We start from the raw sequence: 24,815 nt of genomic DNA on the forward strand, positions 1-24,815 counted from the left end.
GCAAACTAGGAATAGAAAAAACTACCTTAATTTGATAAGGATTATCTAACAGAAACCTAAGCAATCATCTTACTAAATGGTGAAACATTAAAAGCATTTTTTTTTCTATTAAAGATGGGAAGGCCAGGAGGCCTTCTATCACCACTACCAGTAACATTGTACTAAAGGTCATTTAATACAGGAAGACAAAAAGACACCTGCCTCATAAAGACAAAAACTTTAAAGTGGAGAATAAAATTCAGAAGTAAACCTATGTATATACAGAATTTCTATATACAATCCTTTATGTATATATATATATGATACAAGTGATATGTCAATTAATAGGAAAAGTATATTATATGAATTTGTTCACATACACATAAAATATTTGTAGGAGAATACACACACAAAAAAACTGGTAATATTAGTCACCTCTGAGAAGAGGAAACAACTTGCAGCTAGGAAACAGAGTGAGAGGGCAAACTATTAATTTTCACTTCTTTTAAACCATGTCCATGCACAACCTAACCAAAAGGTAAATAGAATTTATAGATTTTAAAAGATAAATAAAAGGGGTATCATTTTCGCCTATCAAATGACAAAAAATTAAAAAGACTGACAACAAATAGTATTGGTAAGAATATGGGAAATGAGTGCTTTCACACAATGTGACAACTATGTAATTTACACCACTCCTTCATATTAAGTTGGCACTTAACTAGCATAGTTTTAAATGTGCAAACCCTACGTCCCATACTACTACTTCTAGGAATCCACTGTACAAAATATAAACATCACAGTAAAAGACAGATACATACACATACACACAGAGTGCTGTTTCTAATATTTTGCCATTAGAAACAATGCTACACTGAATACAGGATAAATAGTTACTCATTGTAGCATTGTTTCCAACAGCAAAATATTGGAAATAATCTAAATGACCAACAATAAACTAGGAAATGAATAAATTATGGAACGTCCATACAATGGACCACTATGCATCCATCCAAGCACATCATAGTTTTCTGTTAAAAAGTTAGACACCGCAAACATGGTATCAGTCTGTAAAACAATGAATGAAAAATCTTTCATTCTTTTGTTTCCATGTTATTTTATTACATTTTCTTCCAGAAAAAAATAAAGTGGAAAAGTATACATGAATTTCAAATTAATCCAAAATATTCCTATTTGCTTACTTAACTTATTACCAATGTTACTTAAGTTATACTACAGTAATTTCTGGCACTAAAAACTTTTTTGTAATGGAGGTATTAGGGATTGAACCCAGGACCTCATGCCTGCTAAGCATGCACTCCACCATTGAGCTATTTCCCTCCCCCAAAACTTTCTCAAAATGGGGGGGGGGGGAGCCCTCCAATGGGCAGCCCTCCAAAGTCCTAACCAAGAAAAAAAGGAAAGAAAAGGCTGGATGGGAAAACCAAATCTGTGCAGCCATTTCTAATTTGTAAATGGTTCTCATTTTAAACGCAGTAACTGACCTTTACATTTGTTATGACTTTTTTCCATTAAAAAAATGAATAGACCACAGATAATTAACCAAGTAAAAACTGTCAACATTTCAGTGACCTTTACTCCTAGTCTACGTCCAGCTCGGATTAGTTCCTGGATCATTCTTACAGCAACTGAAAAATATACACAAGAAGGCAACGGAGGTAGTGCTTAGAATCAGACCTGCTTCACTTTATTTTTTTAAAATATTTACAGTGAGTTCAAGTCTAACTGATTTCTATTCAGTTTTCCTTCATTGTCCCTATTTATTGTCTATATTTCCATGGACCAAATTTTTAAAAAAATCAGTTTCACTTTAATTTGTTATTGATTTTTAATGCTTTCCTTCAAAAAGTGAAACTATGGGATATTTTAATGTCTCTAAATTTTTTTGATTCCTTGCACCTTACCTGTAAGAAATTCTGTATTTCACACTTCCTAATAAACAACACACGACATACGATTCCTAAGTCCACATGTTCAAATGGGTAGACACTCCTACCTTCCAGTGGTTCTCCAAGTAAGCCTCCTCTACCAATACACTAAATACCAAGTCCCTTCAGAGAAGATACAGTAAATATAATTTGTTTCTGAAAGATAAATCATTAACAGCAATCTGGATAACAGTATTTTGGGAACTCACAACCAGCTGCTTAAAACATCCAGCACAGAATCTTGCACAGTGGATATTCAGATTTTTTCTTAAAGTGTATCAGCACAACATCAGTTCTCTTTATTTTGGTATCTATGTGTCAAAAGACATAAACTCTCTTTTACCCATTAAGAGACCAAGGAAACTTCAAACTCAAAGCCCGGCAAATCCTACCTACAATGCTAAGTGCAGATAACCATGAAGGAAGGCCTAACACCATCCTCCTGCTGAAACCAAACAGGAATGGTTCTGAAATTCGAGACTCTTCCATCCATTACATCAAGCATTGTGTAAGAACCAAAAAGAATAAAAGCTTAACTCCTATTAAAGGACTAACATCACAATGGGCACTGAATAGCAGGAAATCCAAAGTCAGGCTGACCAAATCAAGCTTCCCATAGAGTCCAAAGCTTCAAGCAATACTGAAGGGCCAGAGTTAATCGAGTTCTTAAACATGAACAGCTCCTCAGTGTTAATGACTTCCTACCAGCGGAAGTGAAGGGTTAGGGTTTATCAGCACTCCACCAGCCCAATGTGAAGGCCCCAGACCACGAATACTATCTTTCAATACCTGACAAACAAAAAATGTTCTATTCCTTTCAAATTGCTACTTATGTTTCCCTTGGCTCATGATTCCCTTCCATAAGTAGACAGCATTCGTCACGCATTACAGTAAAGAAGGCAATTCAATCCATTCACTTGTTAGAGCAAGGCTTTGCCCCTCCCAGTTCACACAGGCCAAAGAGTGTGGTCCAGCAAGAAATAGTAAAGTATTAACCATTTGTGAAGCATTTAACATGCATCAAAGAAGGAACTGTATATATACCATACTCAAATAGCCTTGGCATGCTAAGTATTATTAACCATACAAAGAAATCAAAGCATACACAGCCTAAGCAAGCTGCCCAAGGTCACTCGGCTAATAAATGGCGGAGCTGAGGTTTTGAGGTTTGAATTCAAGCCTTTTCAAATCCTATAGTCTTTCTACCTACTAAGTGGCCTTGAAGAATACAGGATACATATCATTCATCTTATCAGATACTATGTATGGTAGGTGTTTATGCACAAAGTTACTCTGCAAGGATATACAAGAAATGGTAATTGGTTGTCTCAGGAGAATTAGGTAGGTGGCTGAGAGACATCGCAATAGGGAGAATATTTACTAGATTCTCCTCTGTACCTTTTAAGTTTAAATCATGTGACTATATGATCTACCAAAAAATATTGTATTAATTTTATATGGTCTTTAACTAAAATCTATATAAGGATATCTGAACATTATACTTTAAAAAGTACTTAAACTATGCCACCAAATTATGAGTTTGTTGATAGTCTTCTTATCAAGGCCAAACAACGAGTTAGGGAGGTCTAGAAAAGGGTAAAGGATTATAGCTGCTTTTAGGAACCTTTAGCACTAAACAGAGGATGCTCCAAGGTACTGCAGAAATTACGCCACACTCGCTTTCCTGCTGGAGGGCTTTGCCAAAGGCTACTAAACACAGGCTGGCATCTCTCCTCTCAGGTTTAAAAACCACTCTCCAGGCAAAAATCATCAAAGAGGACAAAGAACTCTCAAAAACAATAGAGGAAATAATTCAACAAGCAAGCAAGGAAGTAAACATTTCTAAATTGTCATAGGAAAAAATTCACATCAAGAGGTTGAGGGGCAGAATACACCATAGAAGAGAAACACAGGGGAAAAAAAAACAGAAATTTGGAAAATAAACAGGAAGCTCCTCAACATTAGCAAGAGCAAAGTTACCCAAGTTGGGGGGTTGGAGGGAGGGAGTCGGGGGAGGAGTTTTATAGTTGGTTACTCTCCATTAGAAAGAACCCAAAGGCAGTTTGCCAACTGCTACCCATTCCAGCTGGTTAATAAGGGGGTGAACCACAAAACCAGAAGAAACCCTGAAAGTCTTTCTAAGGGAAAAAAAAATCTAAAGGACTTAGAGGACCCAGGAGGTGGGGGAGGCCTTTAGTGAGCATTTTTACCTCTTTTTCCAATTGGTGGCTGACACTTTAGGAGAAAAAGGAGGAACGTGAATGTCTGTCAATAAATTGGAGTTGACTTTCCAGATCATGCTGGAACATCCTTCTCCTCCTCCCTATTCCCAACCCTGGTTTACTCCTAGTCACCCTTTAGGTATCAGTCTAAATCCCACTTCATCCTGGAACGCTTTACTGCCTTCCACCCACATACAATATTATAAAAGCTTCTCATATTGTCTGCCTACTCCTGTTGGCCTGTAAGTTTGGGAGGTGCAGGGGTCCATGCTCACAAAGGCATATTCAACATCAAGCACAGTGCTGGGCACCATTCCGATGAGTAAACATATGGATGATGATGGGCTCTCAGCCTGCTAGGAGAGTGTTGTTCACAGGGAGCAGGAAGAACATGTTTGTCTGAATACTTGCCAGTAGAAAATAGAGAAAGAAATTCCTGGATCAAACTGGGAAAGAATATCAGAAATGACATAAGAAGAAAAACAATGGGAGAGGCAACTATTAAGTCACACAAAAAAATCTGAGAATTAAGTTACCAATATCTTAACTTCAGACATTTATAACAGAGATAACCAAAATAAGTTAATTTAAAGTTTATTAATTTTATGAAATAAGTAAGACACAGTTCCTACCCATGAAAATCTGAGTTTTAATGAATCTGTGAATGCATTATGTCAATGGATAGGCAAATCTCATTCACATCTTGAACTGGAATGCAGGATGGCAGTGTGTCTCAGAGTGATATTCCCCAGTAGAAATTCATTAGCCACACTAAAGAATTTCTGAATGAAGACAAAAGAGAGTAATGGACATGATACAGTGGTTGAAGTACCTTCAGCCTGCTCAGTAATGGAGAATATTTATTACCTTCTTGATTCGGATTCCAAAATTGGCATGATGATAATGATGTTAGAGACAGGGAACTTCAAGCACCTCATCATTTCGTGGATATCAAATTTATCTTAAAAGGGGGTAAAGGATAGAAAATCTGATAAAATCTTGCTAACAGTTTCATTCTAAAAGGATGAGGGAACTACTACACTGGACTTAATCCAGACCAAGTAGACTAGTTGAAAAATTGAAAAGGTCTCCAAGTAACCATGTAATCTTTGAAAGTGTGATAACCAAGGAGCTTCTGGGTTGGTGAACATGTGGAGATTTGGGGAGAGTAGTGCACCAGGGCCTGGAGAGGATGTGGAAGTCCCATATACCTTGCCCTATGCACCTCTTCCATCTGGCTGTTCCTGAGTTTGTAATACATGTAAATGTCAAATTACCAGTGTTGTACACCTGAAACTAACACAATATTGAATGCCAACTACATTTCATTAAAAGAAATAAAAGGGGAAAAAAAGAAAATGTGATAGCCAACAGCTAAGTGCTATCAGAAGGATGAAGTTAAGAAAGCAAGTCCTAGATGTGGCATCACTAATCCTGGATAAAAGAGCCAGTTCTGCCACATCTATGTGCCCTTAGGTCAGTCAAAACTCTTCATGCCATAGTTTCATCATTCAAAAAAGGATAATACCTGCCTACCTCACACAATCCAATAATTGGCTACCCACAAAGGCATTATTTAAATGTTACTACATATCAGTAAACAATACCAGACCATTAACAAAATAAGCTATTAAAAATAGCTAGTATTTACTGGGTATCAAGTTTTAACCATCAGTCAGATACTGAGTTTTACAGGGTATCTCAAATCCTCTCAATGGCCCTAGGAGGTGGCTACTTTCATTATCCCCATATTACAGATGAGAAAACTAAGATTTCTAACTGTTAAGTAACTTGCTCAAGGCCCTCAAACAAAAAAACTGGTAGAACCTGAATCAGAACCCAGATTTTCTGACTCTGGAGAGCTCACATTTTTATCTGTTGTGCACTATAATTCTTTCAAAATGTAGATTTTACAAAATTAAAATCTCATAATATAAATCTAAAGAGAGGATAGCTGCTGGCATTGTTTTTTAAAGAAATCTTTAATAAAGAAATCTTCAAAAATGAAATTCTGATAACCAGTTACGCAATTAATTATGAATTATACCAATTCAAATTTAAAATGAGAACAATCTGAAGAAGCCAGTAGTATAGTTGCAGAGCATTCTCCAATGAGCACAGATGTTAAAAGCACACCCACAAACAGATATGTACAAAGGAAGAGGGCACAATTAAAAAACAGATAACAGAGTGGTGGTTCTGACCTAAAAGAAAAGTGCCAGTCACAGCCCAGAACGAGCCAAGGCCCGTCAATAAAACTAAGGATAACAGAAAGGGCTCTGCGAGAACTGTAGACATCAACCCCTACTTCTTCCATTTCTCTATCAACAAGCACAACCTTCAGCTTGAAGAGGGAAGAACGAGCCTTGTGGAAAGAACTGAGCTCAAAGTAGTAGAGCCCCTAATTATTCCAAATCAGTTCAAGCCTCCAGACCTGCAAAACCTGACCGTCCTGAGGACTTGAGGGGAGCCCGATGAACATTTGCTGTGGAACTTAAAGGATGAGCAAACATGGTCCCAATTCAAGAGGCGGGGGCATCTACTGAGGGCTACAAAAGTTCCCAGTCCCTGACAGTCTTGACACCAATCCTTGGTAAACTGCACAACTGATCTTTCTTTACATACATACACACCTAGTCCTGGCCAACAGATTCTTTTTTTTTAAAGGTGGGTTTTGAGCTTTTAGGAAGGGGAACAGTGATCACTAGAAGTGATTTCCTGAAAACAAGTCTTTCAAGAAAGAATACACTAGACTGAAAAGTAAAGGACTGTACTGTACACCAGAGCTACTCAAAATGAAGTTTTGCAAACCAGGAGTACCGGCATTACCTGGGAAGTCTGAAATGCGGACCACAGGCCCCACCACAAACCTGCTGAATCAGAACCTGCATGTTACCAAGATCCCCAGATGATTCTTGTCCACGACCAAGTTTGAAAATCACTGACACACAGAACAGATCTACATTTCAGAAAGGCACCTGATGATCATTTCATGAGATTTTTGTGGACAGTAAGATTTCCTTTTATTAATTTATGTATATTTGCCAGTCAAAATGTTAAGCAGTTGACTACCTGCCTCATTTAATTCTCAAAGTAACCCTACAAAGTAGGCATTACTTGTCTATAGTTTACAGATATTAAAAGTAGCAAAGATTAAACAGCCCTATCTGCTAGGCACTGCTCCAAGGATTTCATATATTACCTTATTGAATTCCCATAACAACTCTTTATGGTAGGTACTAGTACTACCTACATGTTACATACGGTGAAACTAAGGCAGAAAGAGATTTAAGCTACTCACTCACAATCACACAGAAACGTACGACATCCGTTCTTAACCACTCCTTTCTAGGGCCAAAACTGCTGCCATAGTGGGCATGTGATACCCTGCAGCAAACAACAGACAGTCATACCCAAAGACAGTCAATTAAAAAAAAAATTCACAGGACCTGAAGCGGGGGATTTTAAAGGATATTAAAAAAAAAAAAAATTTTTTTTAAAGAAACTCCCTGAAAGGAGGGAGACAAATAGACTAATGTTCACTGAGAGCCTATAGTATGCTTGCTGGGCCATGAGTCAAGCACTTTGCATCCATGTTTTATTCAACATTTCCAAAAGTAGTATTAAGACATTTTATATATGAGAAAATGGAGGCCCAGGCAAATAAGGACCTTGCCAAGTCACACTACTTATGATGATACAACCAAGATTCCAAAACCAAATCTGACTCTAAGGCTCACAGTGTTTCCCTTGACTTGCTCTGCATCTCTCCCTGGCCCCGTCCCATTGCTATAAATGACTTAGATAAGGGCATCTGGTCATGCTGACCATATAAGAGGGCCTTTAGCTGAGAGAACAAATACATTATAAAAGAGAACACAAATCTAAAAGGTCAAAACAGGATGGAACCACGGGCTAGAATGGTGCTCAAAAGCAAGAGGTTTTAGAGTCAGACAGACAAGGATCTGAAAACCAGATTCTATCACTTACTATTTAGAATGCAAACAAATTACTTAACTTCTTTGATTCTTAATTTCTACACCTTTAAAATGGGAGTAATACCCCCACAGAATTGGTGTAAGAGGGGAGAAAAAGTAGTATTTGTAAAGTTCTTGGCACATAAGGTTCAACAAACGGTCATGAACATTAAATCTAACAAAATAATATTTAAGAAGAGTTAAGCAGAAGAAAATCAATTTTAGAAGTAGCAGATGAAGTTTAACAGAAGCACACAAGACTCAGGAATCTTAGTTGAGTTGTATCTATGAGTCAATAGTTTGCTTAAACTGCCAAAAATTATTCTGAATTTGAAGTGCATTACAGAAGCACAGTGTCTAAAACAATTAAGCCCAAAACAAGGGGGCCTATCAGACTTCATTGTCTTCAGTTCTGATGCTAAACTTTAAGAAGGTCATGGGCAAATTACAATCAGTCCAGAAAAAGATCAGAGTGGTGAGATGCTTTGAAAACAGTAGCTGGTTCCTTTTTTCCTGGCCCTATATTCCCTTCCACTTCACACACAACGAAGCTACCTCTCACCTGCTTCCATTCCTTAGTAACTAACACCCCACCCCCCATAACTCCCCTCCTCTCCCTTCACCTTCATCTCCCTCTTTCCCTCCCTCTTTCTCTCCCACACACCTCAAGCTCAATGTTGCCAATATCAAATGGATCTAAAAGGAATGACTGGGGAGAGGGTACAGCTCAAGTGGCAGAGTCCACGCTTAGCATGTACTAGGTGCTGGGTTCAGTCCCTTGCACCTCCTCTAAAAATAAACAAATAAACCTAATTACCCCCTCCAAATTTTTTTAAATTAAAATAAAAAAAAAAAACAAATAAAAGGAGTGACTTCATGGACTTCTAGTCCAACACTTCAGGATTCAGCCTGTCAGTCAGACATGTTGCTCATCTGGACCCCAGCCTGCAGAGTAGACCTGCTGTTGCTAATCTACACCAAATTTAACTGGCCCCATGTTTTCATTCTGAGACCAAGCCCAACTTGTGCCCTGGGTGACTTAATCCTGAGTCTTTGTCACACATTCAAGGAACTGGGACCATGACCTAGAGTTTCATTACTCCCTCAAAGGGATACAGTTAGCTGGGAGACTACAATTAGGCAACGTCAGTTATTTCAGATCTCAGTCATCTCAACTCACTGAATCAATGCTTCCAAATCCAAGGAGGCAGCTCATAAAACAGTACAAGAAGATCAGCTTATCGTACGTAAGAGGCCATTTGTAAACCTGCAAAGAATGAAGCCTGGAAAAGCTGCCTGCATTCTGGCAGTCCTCACCGCAGTGCCCCATTTTCAACTCCAATTAGTACTGGGCTCAGCTCCCGGACAGGACCCAGACAGGAAAATGCGGTAACTCCTAGGTCCAGATTCTCAGGGCAATTGACACTGGAGTAACACGAGCTTCCCTATGGATGTCCTTGTCAAAGTTGGCGGGTTTTCCTGGCTGAGTCAGAACAGCCTGCGTCTTCCTTCGTTCGATACTCCCTTGGAAGCCAAGTACCTCTCTAGGGAATGCCATCTGCAGTGGACATCAGGTGCTCAGTGCCCTGTTTTCAACCATGTAGACATCCTGGTTCCATTTCTATTTCTCAAGTAGGTAAGGGCTCTTCTCTTTCTTTGGATGAGAGAAATTATGGTAAATGCTACTTTAAGAACTTTGCCTTCCTGTTCCTCTCCCTCAGAACAGCACAGTTCTAGCCCAGAATCAGGTCATCCCTGCAACTTTCATCCAGTTCAGACCAGCTCTAACACCTAAAGTTTCAGAGCCAATTTGTAAATCCAGGCCTTCCCTTCCTGAAGTGAGTCTAAGTATCTAAACTCACTTCTAGTTGGTTCCCTGACCAACACAACACTGTGCATCCTAATTATTCTCTGGACCACTAGTTCTCAAACTGGAGCATGCATCTGGAGACTAGTTAAAATGTATGTTGTTGGATCTCACTCCTGGAGTTTCTGATTCAGTAGGTCTGGGGTAGAACTAGAATATTTGCATTTTTAACAAGTTCCATGGCATACTCATGCTGCTGGTCTGGAGACTGAGAACCACTGCACTAGATCAACAATATTTCAAGTCATCCCCAGAACCATATTGGAAAATGGGGGAAGAGGAAGATGCTATACATATATAGATCCGTTTGCATCATAATGTTCAGTGCTTTGTCCTACACAGAAAACTCCTTTTTCTCCTACAAAGTAGACCTCAACTGGATCTAACAGATGAAATATTCAGTTTAAAACAGGTGACAATTCACATTCTAACAAATTATTAACATAGATACATCTTATAAAAGAAATGGTACTTACAGAAGAGAGTCTAGGCTCAAGATCAGCAGTCAAATGAGAAGTAGAAGTAACACCTATTTCCTTTGCCTCACCGGCCAGAGGCATTATTCACTAAATGAATTAAAACCTGTAAAGCTCTTAGAATAGTGCTTAGCCATTTTTAATTTTTTTTTTTACTGTGGTAAAATATACACAATACTTACCATTTTTACCATTCATAATTCAATGGCATTAAATACATTCACAATGTTGGGTAACCATCACCACTATCTATACCCAAAATTTTTTCATCACCCCCAGCAAAAACTCTGTACTCATCAAACAATAACTCCCCCTTCCCATCTCCTCCCAAACTATTTTCCACTGTGGCTGCACCATTTTATATTCCCGCCAGCAATGCTAACACCTGTTATTTTTCTTCCTTCTTCTTCTTCTTTTTTTTTTTTTCATTTTAACTTACAGCCATCCTAGTCAGTGCTGAGCCACTATCACTATCACAAGTTTGATGTGGGCTTTTACCAACACTTGTAGCACCATAAGGACAGCACAATGGTTAGACGTTCTGACTAGTTTTCACTTTCAAGTGGTCCAAGCAACTTAATTCAAAACACAAGTTTCCAACAAGGACCTACTGTATAGCACAGGGAGCTATATTCAATTTTTATAATAAGTTATAATGGAAAAGAATCCAAAAATATATGTGTGTTTGTATATATATAAAACTGAATCACTTTGCTGTACACCTGAAACTAACATTGTAAGTCAACTACACTTCAATAAAAAATAGAAATAAAAACAAAAAACAAAAAACACAAGTTTCCAGTTGCTTCTAATTTTCTCCCAAAATCACCTCCAAAGCTAGCATTTCCCTAGCTTGATGTCAACTATGAAAGAAAATGATGCTTTGGGTGGTTGAAGAAAAAAAAAACAGATGGATGATTTTTAATTTTTTAAAAAGTCTCTGTTAACTTAATTCCATAATAGTGCTGAGTTTTACCTACAAACAAAATGGTGCACTGGAATTCAGTATGAGAAATAGATGGTTTCTCTAAGACATTTAGAATCCTAATCTAGAAAGATTTATTGTTGAAAACAAAAGTATGTTGGAAAATCCTGTACATTTTAATTTTGCTAGCTATATCCCTGACCTGGCCAGAAATACCATTTTATCCTCACCTTTGGGGTTTCCTGGCATGGAAGAGCTCAAGTCAATGAGACAAATGGCCATTCCCAAATTGTGTTCTTGTGCTGACGTATTATGTTCAACATTTCAAGCCTTTCTCTTAGTAACTCTTTGTCTTCCTTTACAAATCTAAGAAAGAGGAAATTTGTAAGTACAGAAAGTAAAAACATGGAGTAGAAAATCCTTTTTTTGGAAAAATTTTCTTCCTCAACTTTTATACTTGACATGAGTTGAAAAAGGAAATCTAGTAATAGGTACAAAGTACAGACAAAAACAGGGGCAAAATGAAGGTATTATGGAAAAAACAATTAAAAAGCCATAGCCTCATCCTAGTTTCTGGGAAACAAATATACCACATATACTTCCCCATGATGCTGATGATATCTGAAAGATTAAACTCTACATATAGAAGATTAAATATAAAGACTGGTTTTAAAATGGGCAAAGAGCAAACCTGCAACATTCTGAGAGGTACAGCCAGAGACCTATATGAACCTTCAAGTCCACTCATCTCATTAAATCCCATAATTTCTGTCATAAATAAATGTACAATAAGCAGCGAGAAACAATGTAGCCACATCTCTGTAGAGAAACTCGTGCATGGCTGAAACCAGGACTGCTTAACTCACAAATGCCAAGAAAGAGCTGTTTCTAGGGTATATGTATATAGCTGTGTCATACACAGAAACACGTGGTTAAGACAGATTAAGTTTACTAGAGAGTTTGAGTCCCAGTGTTGCCTCCTTGGTAGACTACTGAAAGCCTCTGAACATCATCCCTATATCAGGAAGATAAATCATCCCAAACAAAATGAGTGTGTGAGGAATAAGTAATCTGAATACGAACAGTCTCACTCATTCTCAGCAAACATATTCTGAACTCTCACAATGTGCAGTAAGGATGTAGGTAAGATCAAGCCCCTGCCCTCACTGCAGATAAGAGGTCCTTCTCCTTGGTGGGTACCCACAATTCAAGAACTGCTTACAGAGAACTGGAGGGCAATTTCTCAAGGACAGAGAGCCCTCAATCCATACTGAACAAGAACCTGGCACACGGCAACAGACAATAACTGATCGCTGAATGAATGAACAAACTATGATCTATAAAACCTTCCTCTTAGTAGACATTAACATGAAAAGGAAAAGGGATTGATACATAATAATCACCTCACTCACTGAGGGGGAACAGGGACACGTCACAGCAACACTCAGAAACATTTGGAAGGGAAAGCAAAAATGACACTTCCCATTATTATCTTTCCATGGTAGGACTCAGCAGTGTTCTATTTGTCATATAAAATTTCCCCATCTCAGGAAATCCCTGCAAAGGCTGTGGAAATGTCTCATTTTATCTTCTGTGATGGTTATGCTGCAAAATAATTATGTTTAGACTGGAGTTTTTTAGTATGTGAAGTCAGTTGCAGAAACCAGTATTTGGGAACACAGAATTTGGATAAGTAATGTGTTAACCAAAGCTCTACCTTTAAAAAATAGGAATTTGTAACTCTGTTCCCAAAAACTACAAAATTCTTCAGATATAAAGTAGGGTTTCTCCACCTACATTAGACCAGATAACTCCTGGCTGTGGTGGGCTGTACATGCACCGTTACACGATGCTTGGCAGCATTCTTGGCCTCTACCCACTAGATGCCAGTAGCAGCCCTCAACTGTGACAATTAAATGTATCTCCAGTGACTGACAAATGTTGTGGGGGTGGGTGAAGGGAAATGTGGGGGTGTTAAAATCACCCTGGTTGAGGACCACTGAGATAAACAATGGAATGAGAATTTTCTCACAAGGGCTATTTAAATAAGATATGAAAGATGATATAAACTATCATTCTTTGCACTCTAAGCATGAGTCATTTTTAGATCAGATGACCTTTGGAAGTTTTATCTGGGTGAAAAAAAAAAAAAGATGATAACCAGTGCACTTAAAGGTAATCCATAATCTAGAAAGAAGAAATGAACTAAAGAGCAATGCATTAAGGGTTAAAAAAATGAGCGCAGGTAGCCTTACTACCATCTACTAGATACAGTAACTTTTAGAAGTCTTCAGCTATTTTGAAATCTTCCATTTCACTGCTACAAAGTTGGGTTCTTAATTTTTCTTCCTATTCTTATCTGAAAAAATCATTTCCTATAGCATAGAAGGCAAGAATACTACCACCACAGATATTTGTTGGGTATTTTTATAACTGTAGGGATTTTACTTATTTAAATTAAGCAGATCTCCTAAAGCTCTTTAAGGAAAGAACACAAAACAGACTCAAAAATACTAAATAAAATGTCTGGAGCCACAAAGGAAGCTGGGGATTCCTGAAGTTTACTTAAGACTCAACATCATCACTTCCCAAAAGACCCAGATTTCACTTGTAAATAGTTCTGTTTAGAAAAAGGCCAGATTTGCATTAATCTTAAAATACTGCGACCTCAGCAGTTAGTAGCATAATCCTAAACCTGTAGAAAACATGTAGCACTTTTTTACAAAAAGTTATTGGTTTTAATTACAAAAGAAACATATGGTCATTGTAGAGAATCTAAAAAACTTATTTTTAAAAAGACTGATTTGAATAATGATGTGGGGGTGGGGGTATAGCTCAGTGGTAGAGCACGCGCTTAGCATCAATAGGTTCCTGGGTTCAATCCCCAGTACCTCTGTTAAAATAAATAAATAAATAAACAAACCAAATTACCTCCCCCCAAAGTAAAAAAAAATTTTAATACTGATGTCTATGATGTAACAATGAGGTACAGAAAAACAAATGCAAAGGTAAAGATTAGCCAGTTGTTCAAGCAATGAAAAAGTAATCGATGGGTTAATATACTCAGACACTTCAGTACTAAAGCCATGGATGGCTCTCTTTAGAATCTGCCCATCAATTCTGAGAATAAATAATGGTTTCATAATAATTCTATTAGGCTAGTAGGATCTGTGCCACCAGTGCTGGATAAAAGGACAAGAAGCGGGTGTGTTTTGAATGGGCTTGGTATTTCAGAGGAAACCAGTACACACATCAGAAACTGTGTTTCCCAGAGAAAAAATGGGATAATCTTCTCAGAAGCAGAAACTAAAGAAAAAGTCACCTGTAATCTACTGTTTTGGTTTCATCATTTTTCAGTCTGGACCAAAGAGGTAAACAGTCCTTAATGGACAACTCTTGCCACGGGCTCTGAAGCTTCTCAGCCTCCCATCCCCATGCCATCTCAGTTAGGTTCTAAAGAGGTCTTTTCAAAATCAGATATGAAAGTGCTCATTCCAGTAAGTACAGGCCTCTCTCTAGCACTGAACAGTGCAAGCTAAACTATCTGTTCTAGGAGCAACTGCACCTACTTCAGAGAGAAAGGAATAAAAACAGTGACTATTCCTGTGTCCAGGAAGGGCAATCATGGATCTGTTGCGTGGAGGTGTAGACAGGGAAATGTGATAGTGGTTGATTTGGAAAAAGAAAGTACCCTCAATTGTCTGACATATCAAGGCAGGATCATAAAATAAATGTGAAATGGCTGAAACTGCACTGGACATTTAAGTATCTGAAAAAATAACCAGAGTTAAGGACTATGACATCTTATCTCGGCACTGCAGTGGACCAGCCATCCTGTGACAAAAATGGTCTTAATATTTAGAAAAAGTTTGAGTATCCCAACAGTACTCTGTCTTTTCCAAGACAATAAAGGTATACAAGTCAGAAAGTGAGACTCAAGTGTACTGACCTATAATGAGTTTTAACTTTTCCCTCTGTAAAACAGTTCACCTTCTTTCTAGAGGGTCTGTCTTACTTTTCAATTCACTAGTAAGTACTACAGGTCAGGTTCCTTGGAGAAAACTTCGAGGTCCCTTAACACCTCTAAAGCCCAAGACTCTTCATATGCTCAGAAATTTTAATAGAGTAAAATTCTCACATCCAAATGAGATTTTACCTAATTGCTAATTACAGTATCTTTAGTTACTGACAATAATGAAAAGAATGAGAATTCTTCACCTATCCCTCCTCTCTTTCCCCTCTCTGGAAAGCCTCAACTTAACAGTATGAATCATTTGGTGTTTGACGTATGGTTATTTCCGGGGGGACAGATGACATTTAGCACAGGACATGAGGCTGTGGGAAAAGGGAAGTTCTTGGCCACAAGAACCAGGACAAAATCCCTGCCCTCGGGAAAAATGCCAAAAGTCTCTGAAGTCCACTGTAAGGCAGTTAAATTTTTAACTTCAGAAGATCCTTTTATAAGAACATAAACCATCACACAGATTTGGTTTTTGAAAACTACACTATGAAGTTGCAAGATAACTATTTTCTGGTATTTATAAGAATCCATGCTAAGTGATGGTCCTCTGAGTGAATATGAATATTTTTTCCCATTGGGAATGGTTTAACATAAGTTGGCTCTAAAATCTTTCACTATTCAAAGACAAAGAATATCATGATAATGGCTAACTTAACTGAGTGTTTACTATGTAAGCATCAGGTTAAGTGCTTTGCATGCATTAGCTTATTAATCCTTACAACAATGCAATAAGCTATAAACAACATGAACTCTAAAACAGGAATTTTCTTTGGAGGCTTTGAAAATAAGTATTAGTAGATTATTTGTCATAAAAACCTTAAAGGAACTCACGAATTATTTTTAATGTGATATAAAAGGCTATAATTCCTTAGATATTCTGTCAAATATCCTTATACTCCCAGTTAAAAAAAAATTTTTTTTATGGTTTATTACAAAGAGGGAGTTCTCACAACTTATCCCAAATAGATGTAACTCAAGCAGCCCCACTTAACTTTCTGTAGGTTCACAGACACAGAACAGATGAGTAAGACAACCTTAACTATCCCTGGTGGTCAAGTTAATTACATTTAGCAAATTCAATAAAATTACCAACTGCAGGTCAAGTTACAAAGGTGAGCATATGCTTTGGAAAAGTAAACTGAAGACAATTAATAACATACTAAGAATGAGGATTAGTACTGAAACGCAGAAATTACCCTTCACACTGCCAAACTTACAACTTTAGCAGCCATTAAGAGAGGCTTTTGATTGGCACCTCTTGGAGAGGGATGGAAATGCGAGCTATCTTGAGTGTGGCGGTGGTTTCACAGGTGTACACATCTATCAAAAGTCATCAGATTGTACATCTAAAATATGTGTAGTTCACTGTACAGGATTTAAACCATGATAAAGGTGTTAAAAAATAAAAAATAAAAGCTCCTTAATTAAAAAAAAAAAAGACTTTTATATCCACACATGAATGTATCAAAAAAGGAATGTATTCCTGACACAAAAACACCTTGGTTTTTAGTTTGGGGAGATAATATTCTTCGTATTTGGCTCTAAGAATAATTATTTCTCTTATACAAGAGAAATATATACATAAAAAATAAATTTTATTGTGACCACACCTCAAAATGGAGAGTTGCCAACTCTGGGTTTTTTTGGCAATTTTTTAATAAAAAAAAAAAAGAAAACATTAGAAAGTACAATTTCCTTAACCCAGTACACTCACTTCTAATAATGTAGCCAAAGAAATGAAAAAAAAAAAAAAAAAAAAAACAAGTGTTCAAAGATATTTGTATAAGGATGTTGGGAGACCAAATTTGACAGACAATGGGTTCGAATTGAATTTGCTGGCTGCATGGGAGCTTGGGTTGGTTACTTAACCTCTCTCCCAGCCTCTGTTTCCTCTTTTGTAAAATGAGAATGTAAATGACAGAGGCTACATTATTAGGTTGTTAAGAATATTAAATGCTATGTAAAGAGCCTGAACTATAACTATTGTAGTGTTACGTTTATCTCAGTTAACCTCAGATTGAAAAACAACCTGAAAAAATCCATGAAGTTGTTGGTGGGGTGGAGGTGGGGAATTATAAATGGTAGGAAGGATGAACTGGGCAACCTCTCCACAACTGCCCCCTCTTTCCCCATTTCATCTTCTAAATATTTCTTGCTCCTATTCTTTTTCTTTTTCATCATCCCGTTTGTTTGTTGTTTTTGTTTTTTATTGATGTATAGTCAATTTACAATGTTATGTCAATTTCTGGTATACAGTATAATAGTTCAGTCATAAATATACATGCATAAATTCGTTTTCATATTATTTTTCATCATAGGTTATTACAAGACATTGAATATAGTTCCCTGTGCTATACAGTATAAAATTGCTTGTTTATCTGTTTTACATATACTAGTTAGTATCTGCAAATCTCAAACTCCCAAAGTATCCCTTCCCACCCCCTTCCCATCCTAGTAACCATAAGTTTGTTTTTATGTCTGTGAGTCTATTTCTGTTCTGTAAATAAGTTCATTTGTCTTTTATTTAGATTCCACATATAAGTGATGTCACATGGTATTTTTCTTTCTCTTTCTGGCTTACTTCACTTAGAATGATGATGTCCAGGTCCATCCACATTGCTGCAAATGGCATTATTTTATTATTTTTTATGGCTCAGTAGTAGTCCATTGTATAAATATACCACAGCTTCTTTATCCAGTCTTGTTCCTATTCTTAATAGAAAATGCATCGGCATGACTGAAAAATCAAAACAATGTTAAAAGTATGTACTCAGAAACCTCTCTTCAACCCTCTTCGCATCCACTCCTTCTTCCTTGCACACTGCAGGTAACCCTTGTAATTAGTTTCTTGCTTGGCAAATATGAATATACAGTCTTACTCCTCTCATTTCTTATGCATAAAGTTGCATACTATATAAACCTATACCCTACTTTCCTTCACTTAACAATATAACCTGCCGATCTTTCTAAATCAAGTCAGTAAACAGAGATCGTCCTCGTTCATTTTTTTCAGCTGTGTAGTACTCCTTTGCATGGATACACATTATTAACCAGCCTCTTCTAGCAGGATACTGTGTTTCTACTCTTTTGCTTTTGTAAACAATGCTGCAATGTACATATGCCATTCCATATGTGAGCAGGTATATCTGTAGGATACATCAAATTTTAGTAGAAATGGCCTCCATCCATTTCAATGAAAGAAAAAGGATATTAAAAAATTTAAAGCCTTTTAAAGGCATTGTGTACACATACTTTTTTATTGTGATAAAACATAAAAATTACCATTTTAACCATTTTTTAAGTGTACAGTTCAGTGGCACTAAGTACATTTACATTATTGTGCAACCATCACCACTATCCATCTCCAGAACTTTCTCATCTTTCCACAGCCAACTCTAGCGTAAGGAACAAATTTTTTCCAAGAGTAATTTCATCACAGTTTCTTGCACAGACTGTACAATATGTTTCTGCTGGCAATACACAGGTCTGAGTAAAGGTTTTCCAAATTTTTTCCTGTCTGTATTTTTAAAACTATATTTTAAGAAGCATCATCAAAACCAAACACATATATCGATACCAAAACCCACACAAGTAGCTATTATATATCCATGTAGGCATCTTAGTAAGCTGGCTAATTGCTTCATGAGAAGTAATGTATTTAGTATAATAGGGGGAACATTTGCAGTGGAGGCAGAATAACCTAGACCTGGGTGGAAATCATGGCTCCATCAATTGCTAGCTGTGTGAAGTTGGGCAATTTCCTTTTCTCAGTCTGAGTTTTCTCATCTGCAAAATGAGGTAATAATTCCAATCTTATGAGAATTAACTGTATGTGAAATGCCCAACACAGAGCCTGACTCAAAGCAGGAACACAGGAAATAGTTACTGTTATTACTCCGTTGTTATTCATGTAAACTCCTTAAAGGCAAAGCATACTTTTTCTTGTAACTCAGTTTTAAGCTCTATACTGAGAAATGAAAAAATAAAAGAAGAAACATCAAAGTTACAAATGAGAACTTGGTATATCAGTTCAATACATGCCTAGATAGGAAATGAGACTATGAAGCAATAATGATGACCTTCAAAACATGTATCAAAATGAACAATGTCCTTATTTTTATAAGCCACTCTGAAAAGAGATGATGCTGTCTGTGTACAAATCGCAGGGAACAACTCTTCATTCCACAAGTATTTCCTGAATGTCCATTCAGTGCCAGTTATGTGCTAGGCAATGTGCATGATCATTAGCAAAAGCAGACACAATTCCAACCCTCAAGGAGCTGCCAGTCATGCAATCGTACAGTGTGATAAGTGATGCAGAGGGTGGTACATGGTACTCTGAGAGCCAGTAACAGATCTAACCTAATTGGGGAGATCAAGGAAGGCCTTTCAGAGGAAGTAAAAGCTGAGAGCTGAAGGATGAAGAGGAAGTTTAGAGTGGAGGGTGGTCCCCAGGACAGAGGAAAGCAATTTGTGCAAAGACCCTGTAGCAGGAAGAAACAGGCAAGAATGCAGGACCAAAAGACCAGTGTACTTGGAGCAAACATGAAGTGAGAAAATTAGCTAGGATTCTAAACCACACAAGGGCTGAGGTTTTGTAGACCAAATTCAAGAGTTGTAACAATCCAGAGAACAGTGAAAAGCCACTGAGGCTTTGGCTCAGCCAAATGACTGCTTATTTTGGGGACAGGTAGGCTAAAAGGAAAATGCAGTCAAATTTGCAATTGGCCTTTGGTTTCTGGAATGAGACCTAAGGAATGTAGATGGATCAGGTAGGAAACAAAACTTCTGTCAGGATACGACAGTAGCTTGGACTAGGGTGATATGGTGGTGGTGGTGGTAAAATCAATGAATTCAAGAGACACTCAGGAAAACCTGATGATGTGTGATCTACAGGTGTTGAGGGAGAGCAAAGTATCCAAGAAAACTTCATGGTTTATGATCTGTATGACTAGACAGAAGGAGATACCATTTGGGAGGGATCTGCTCCAGAAACATCTTTAAGGCAGTTTACACACCCACAAAAGGGCCTGAAACTGTGTTATCCAGTTTGATCCCCTACTTTACCTATAAAATGGGGTTCCAAAAGATTTTTTTGCTATTTCTAAAAATCAAATTGACTCTCAAACGTACATTTTTCCAACACTGAAGATATTTCAAAGATTCTGCCACAATTTTTTTTTTCTGCCACAAGCTTTGAAGTCAACTCCAAATGAGTTCTAAAATTGGTTTGAGCAATGTGGCAGCATTATGGAATGAATGTGTCATTTCCCATGATGACTACTTTGATAAGACTAGTATGCACTTGCTGCTGTTCGATTTAAATATTTTAAATAAATCTTAAAAGAGTATTCTCATGTGATATTAAACACAAATACAAAATTTCATCAGGCATTACCATAATTGGAATTATGTTTTTATGTTTCTGTTTCAATGTTTTGAAATGCCTGTAGAAAACTTGATATTTTGTAGGAAAAGATATGTTAAAAAAAACCCCACAAAACTTCTTGATATTCCTGTATTTATTTTATTTCCATCCAGTCCTTGTTAACTCCCATCACATTCATTCAATGTAAAAGATTTTTACTAAACAGTTGTATATATGCATACACTATATACAAAGCTAATAATTTATCAATACTATGAATATTTTAATATTTACTTTTCTCAGTTTTAATTTTTAAATTCGCAACCAAATGCCATTTCATAGTGGAATACTGATGCTTTCAAGTCTTAGAAACATAAAAGCTTCAAATGTGACTAGCCCAAAGAAAAGTGAAAAAGTTCTGCCCCCTTAAAATCAACCTAACACATCATACCTTAGTGCTGAAGTAGCATTTCCCTAATTTTGGCAGCGTGGGCTCTTTGGCCACCTGCTTGCACTAGGCCCCGAATAGCATTTTATTAACATTAAATTGCAGTAACCAGGATGTTACCACTGCTTGTACAGAGCAGCAGAATTCTTTTTCCCCATGCCGATATTATCTCTAGGCGTCAAAAAGACAAGACTGTGATCAGAAGCCAAATATGAAAAGTAGTCAGCTCCACAAATGAGAAAAGTCAAGGGCTTTTTAAAAATCAGGTCTTAAACAACCCCATTAACTAATACTACTTTATAAAACCAGATTGTCTCCACACTAGAAACTACTACCAAACGTGGTCCTTACAAGGGCTGGCAGCTTGAAATGGGTTACCAGCATGGTTCATCTTTTTCTTACTTTAGGCTTAAAAAAAAAAATGGAATCAGACCAAGGCCCATGGCTATATCTGAGCATGGGTATTGGGCAGTGCTAAGGAAGAGACAGCGAAAAGACTTTAGGGTTCCAGTCTCAGCTAGCGGACTTTCCTACTATCCTCAGGAGTGGTCCATGTCTCCCCAGCGGAAATGCGGGCGAGGGAAAGTTATAAGGGCCCTGGGCTCTTCCTTTACCCAAGCCCCCAAAATGACACCGCAAACCACTTCCTTCTGGGAACTGAAAGTCATAAGCTTTAAGGGACAATGGAGCTCAATGTAGGCTTCAGAAAGATGGAGACAGTGAGATGAGATGAGAGAGGGAAGTGGGGGTGAGGGGATGCGCCCAGCCGGAGAGAGCTAACAGGGAGGTCAAGGCCAGGGACTCTGGGAGCCTGAGAAGGTCTGGGTCTTACAGAATCTGTCCAAACAGGCCAAAGCCCTCTGAGAAGCCCGAGGGGCGCATCTGAAAATCTAGGGCACCTATGGACACAGTGCCTTCGCTCTCCTGGGGAGGGGAGACAGTCCCCGCAGGAACCCTGCCCCCAAAGTGGCGCTTTTCCTGCCCTTAGAAAACCACAAACCCTCACGGAATGAAGCAAAACATGTATGGGGTGGTAGGACCGGAGGCAAAGTAGGTGTTCTGCAAACGTCGGGGTCGGGGACAGTTGGCAGAGATAAAGGGAGGCCCCCAGTTCGAGAAACTTTATTCGCCCCGGAACAGGGGGAGGAGGCAATATGCCTCCCCTAAGCAGCAAGCAGAAGAGGCCCGGAGCGGCGGCCAGCGGCGCCCCGCGTTCCTGGGGATTGCGGCCTGGGGCGAGGCCGCCGGGAGGTGGGGGTGGGGGGAGGCCAGGCCACGGCGGACCCGCGGAGAGCGCGGCCGGGCAGGCCGAGGCTGGGCTAGGCCTCGGGGGTCCGGACACACCCACCGCCGCGGCCGCAGCCCCGCTTACCTGCTCCTCCTCCGGGGTCAGCTCCGGCGCCATGTCGGGCTGGGGCGCGGTCGCGGGCTCCATCCCGCCGCCGCCGCCGCCGCCGCCGCCGCCGTTGCCCGGCGGTCAGAACTCGCCCGGGAGCGCGGGCAGCACCGTGCGGGGTGCCTCGGCGTCCGCGTCCCCGCGCCTCAGCAGCCCGGGGCCGGCTCGCGCATGGCTGGGCCGGCGGGGCCCGGCGCCCGCGGCGGCCGCAAACGCCGCTTCTGTTTCCTTAAAAGCAAGCTCTCAGAACTGTCGCTCTCTTCTGGGCGGAAATCCTTTTTTATTTTTCTTCGTTCCTTTCCTCAACACTCCCCCTCCTCTCCCGGAAAAAAAAAATAGTGTAGGCGAGGAGCTAATAGGGATCAAAAAAGGAAACGGGAAATCAAGAACTTTCTGAGCCCGGAGCGAAGGGCCGCGGGGGAATTTTCCCGAAGGCCACCGGCCTCCTCGGCGTCCAGCGTCTCCAGCCGCTCTCCCTCCTCCAGAACGTGACGAGGAGTCCTCGGGGATCCGGGGCCCTGCGACCTGCGCCGCAGCCTCTCAGCCCGGTTCCTCAAAAGCCGCGGTGGCGGGAGGGAGGGAGAGAGGGAGGGAGCGAGGGAAACGCGCCCCCCTCCCGGCTCAGGGCCAGCGCTGCGGCCGCACAGCGTCCGCCCGAGCCCCCGCGGCTCCATTGAGAAACTGAGCGTCTCATTCACAAACAGGCGGCGAGGAGGGCCGGGCCGAGCACGGACACCGTCCGGGAGGGGGAGACAGAGAGGAGCCCGGGGGCGGGGGGAGCGGAGCTCGAGGAGGGGGACGCGGAGGGGAGGCGCGGGGGAGGGGAGACCCAGAGGAGCCCGGGCGGGGGAGGGGCTTCGGCCACTCTGGACCACGGGGAGCGAGAAAAAGGAAGAAGAAAGGCGTGTGAGGTTCCACGAAGTTAAGCTCCGTGGAGGAAGGAGAGAACACACGCGTTTGAAAACCGGCTGCGGACGGGCACCTGGCCTGGGGTTACTTGCTACTACCACTTACATACGGGAAACCCAAAATGCTCATCCATTTCCACGTGGCTTGCTGACTTAAAGATCTGGAAAGGTTGCTTGCAAGGTTCAGGAAGCGCGGGTGGAGGGAACAGACCTCCTAGCTAGTTGCTCCTCGTAGCTCGCTCTTTCCTGGCCGGTTGGATCCTGTAGCTCCGGTCCCTCAAAAACAGCATCTGATTTTGAACCTCTTTCAGGAATCATGCAGCTTTTGTAAGCCTTTGATTTTCACTAAGGCGAGCGCAGCAAAGAACTTCGCGGTCTTACAGGGTAGTCTTGGGAGTCAGTTTGGGGGTAAGGGGGGAATAGGAAAGGTAAGGCTGGGTCTGGTATGTTTTTGCATCATTCCAGACCAAAAATAAATACCCCCAAAAGGACCCAATCAACAAGTGAGTGCCACAGCTAGTCCCAAGGCCTGGAGAGCACACAGAGGCAAATAGGAGGAGTCTTAAGACAACTGAGAAAGATGCTCTGGGTTCTGATGTTCCTTCTAGGACTTGAAAAGCAATCTCTGACCTCACCTCATTTCTGCATCATGGAAATAGAAACTTTAGGCTGCCCTTGGTTAGAGAAGAAATTTTTGGTGCTTGGATCTGTTTGTATCTCAGGTAGGTTACCTATACCTTGTACCAATAAGGCTGACCCTAGGTTGAGTTCATCACCCTATACAGAAGTTACAGTTTCAATATTGCAACCACACACTCCTCTGGAAGATAATCTGTTTATTTAACAAGTATATTTATATGCCAGGCACTGGGCTCGGCACTAGAGTTACAACAATGAACAAGGCAGTGGTCTCTGACATATGTAAGGATGTGGAATGAGCTATGTTATCAAGTGAAAAAATGCAAGACCCATTTGGTGTGCATAATATGCTGTCATATGTGTAAAGAAAAAAATGAATATGTATTTATTTGTAAACTTATTTATACATAGAAAAGCTTTGAGAGGATACACAGGAAAGATAGTGGTTGTTTCCCAGGATGGGAACTGGGATTCTAAGTAACAGAAGGGAGAAGAAAACTTTTCTCTACATGGTCCTTGTACATCTCTTAAGTTTTTTTTTTTTTTAACTTTTTATTGAAGTATAATATACATTCAGAAAGGTGAGAATGTGTATGCAGCATGATGAATTGCATAAACTGAATACACCCATGTAACCTGC

The 24,815-nt window shown here is 39.6% G+C and overlaps 1 protein-coding gene across 4 annotated transcripts in view; it reads right to left on the bottom strand.

The window, feature by feature from the left end:
* Positions 1 to 23,322, bottom strand: part of PTPN9 (protein tyrosine phosphatase non-receptor type 9) — a 63,592-nt gene extending 40,270 nt beyond the window's left edge. The window contains exon 1 of one of the 4 annotated variants that reach the window (XM_032469047.1): positions 22,605 to 23,322. In XM_032469047.1, the coding sequence (XP_032324938.1) occupies positions 22,605 to 22,667 (63 nt within the window). In that variant the 5' untranslated portion in view covers positions 22,668 to 23,322. Of the gene's footprint in view, positions 1 to 9,444; positions 10,110 to 11,625; positions 11,751 to 17,997; positions 18,049 to 22,604 lie in introns of those variants that run through there. The other 3 variants (XM_032469048.1, XM_032469050.1, XM_032469049.1) reach the window with 3 other exon arrangements.
* Between the last annotated feature and the right edge of the window lie 1,493 nt (positions 23,323 to 24,815).

Source organism: Camelus ferus, chromosome 27, assembly GCF_009834535.1.
Source record: "Camelus ferus isolate YT-003-E chromosome 27, BCGSAC_Cfer_1.0, whole genome shotgun sequence".
NCBI classification, from domain to species: Eukaryota; Metazoa; Chordata; class Mammalia; order Artiodactyla; family Camelidae; genus Camelus; species Camelus ferus.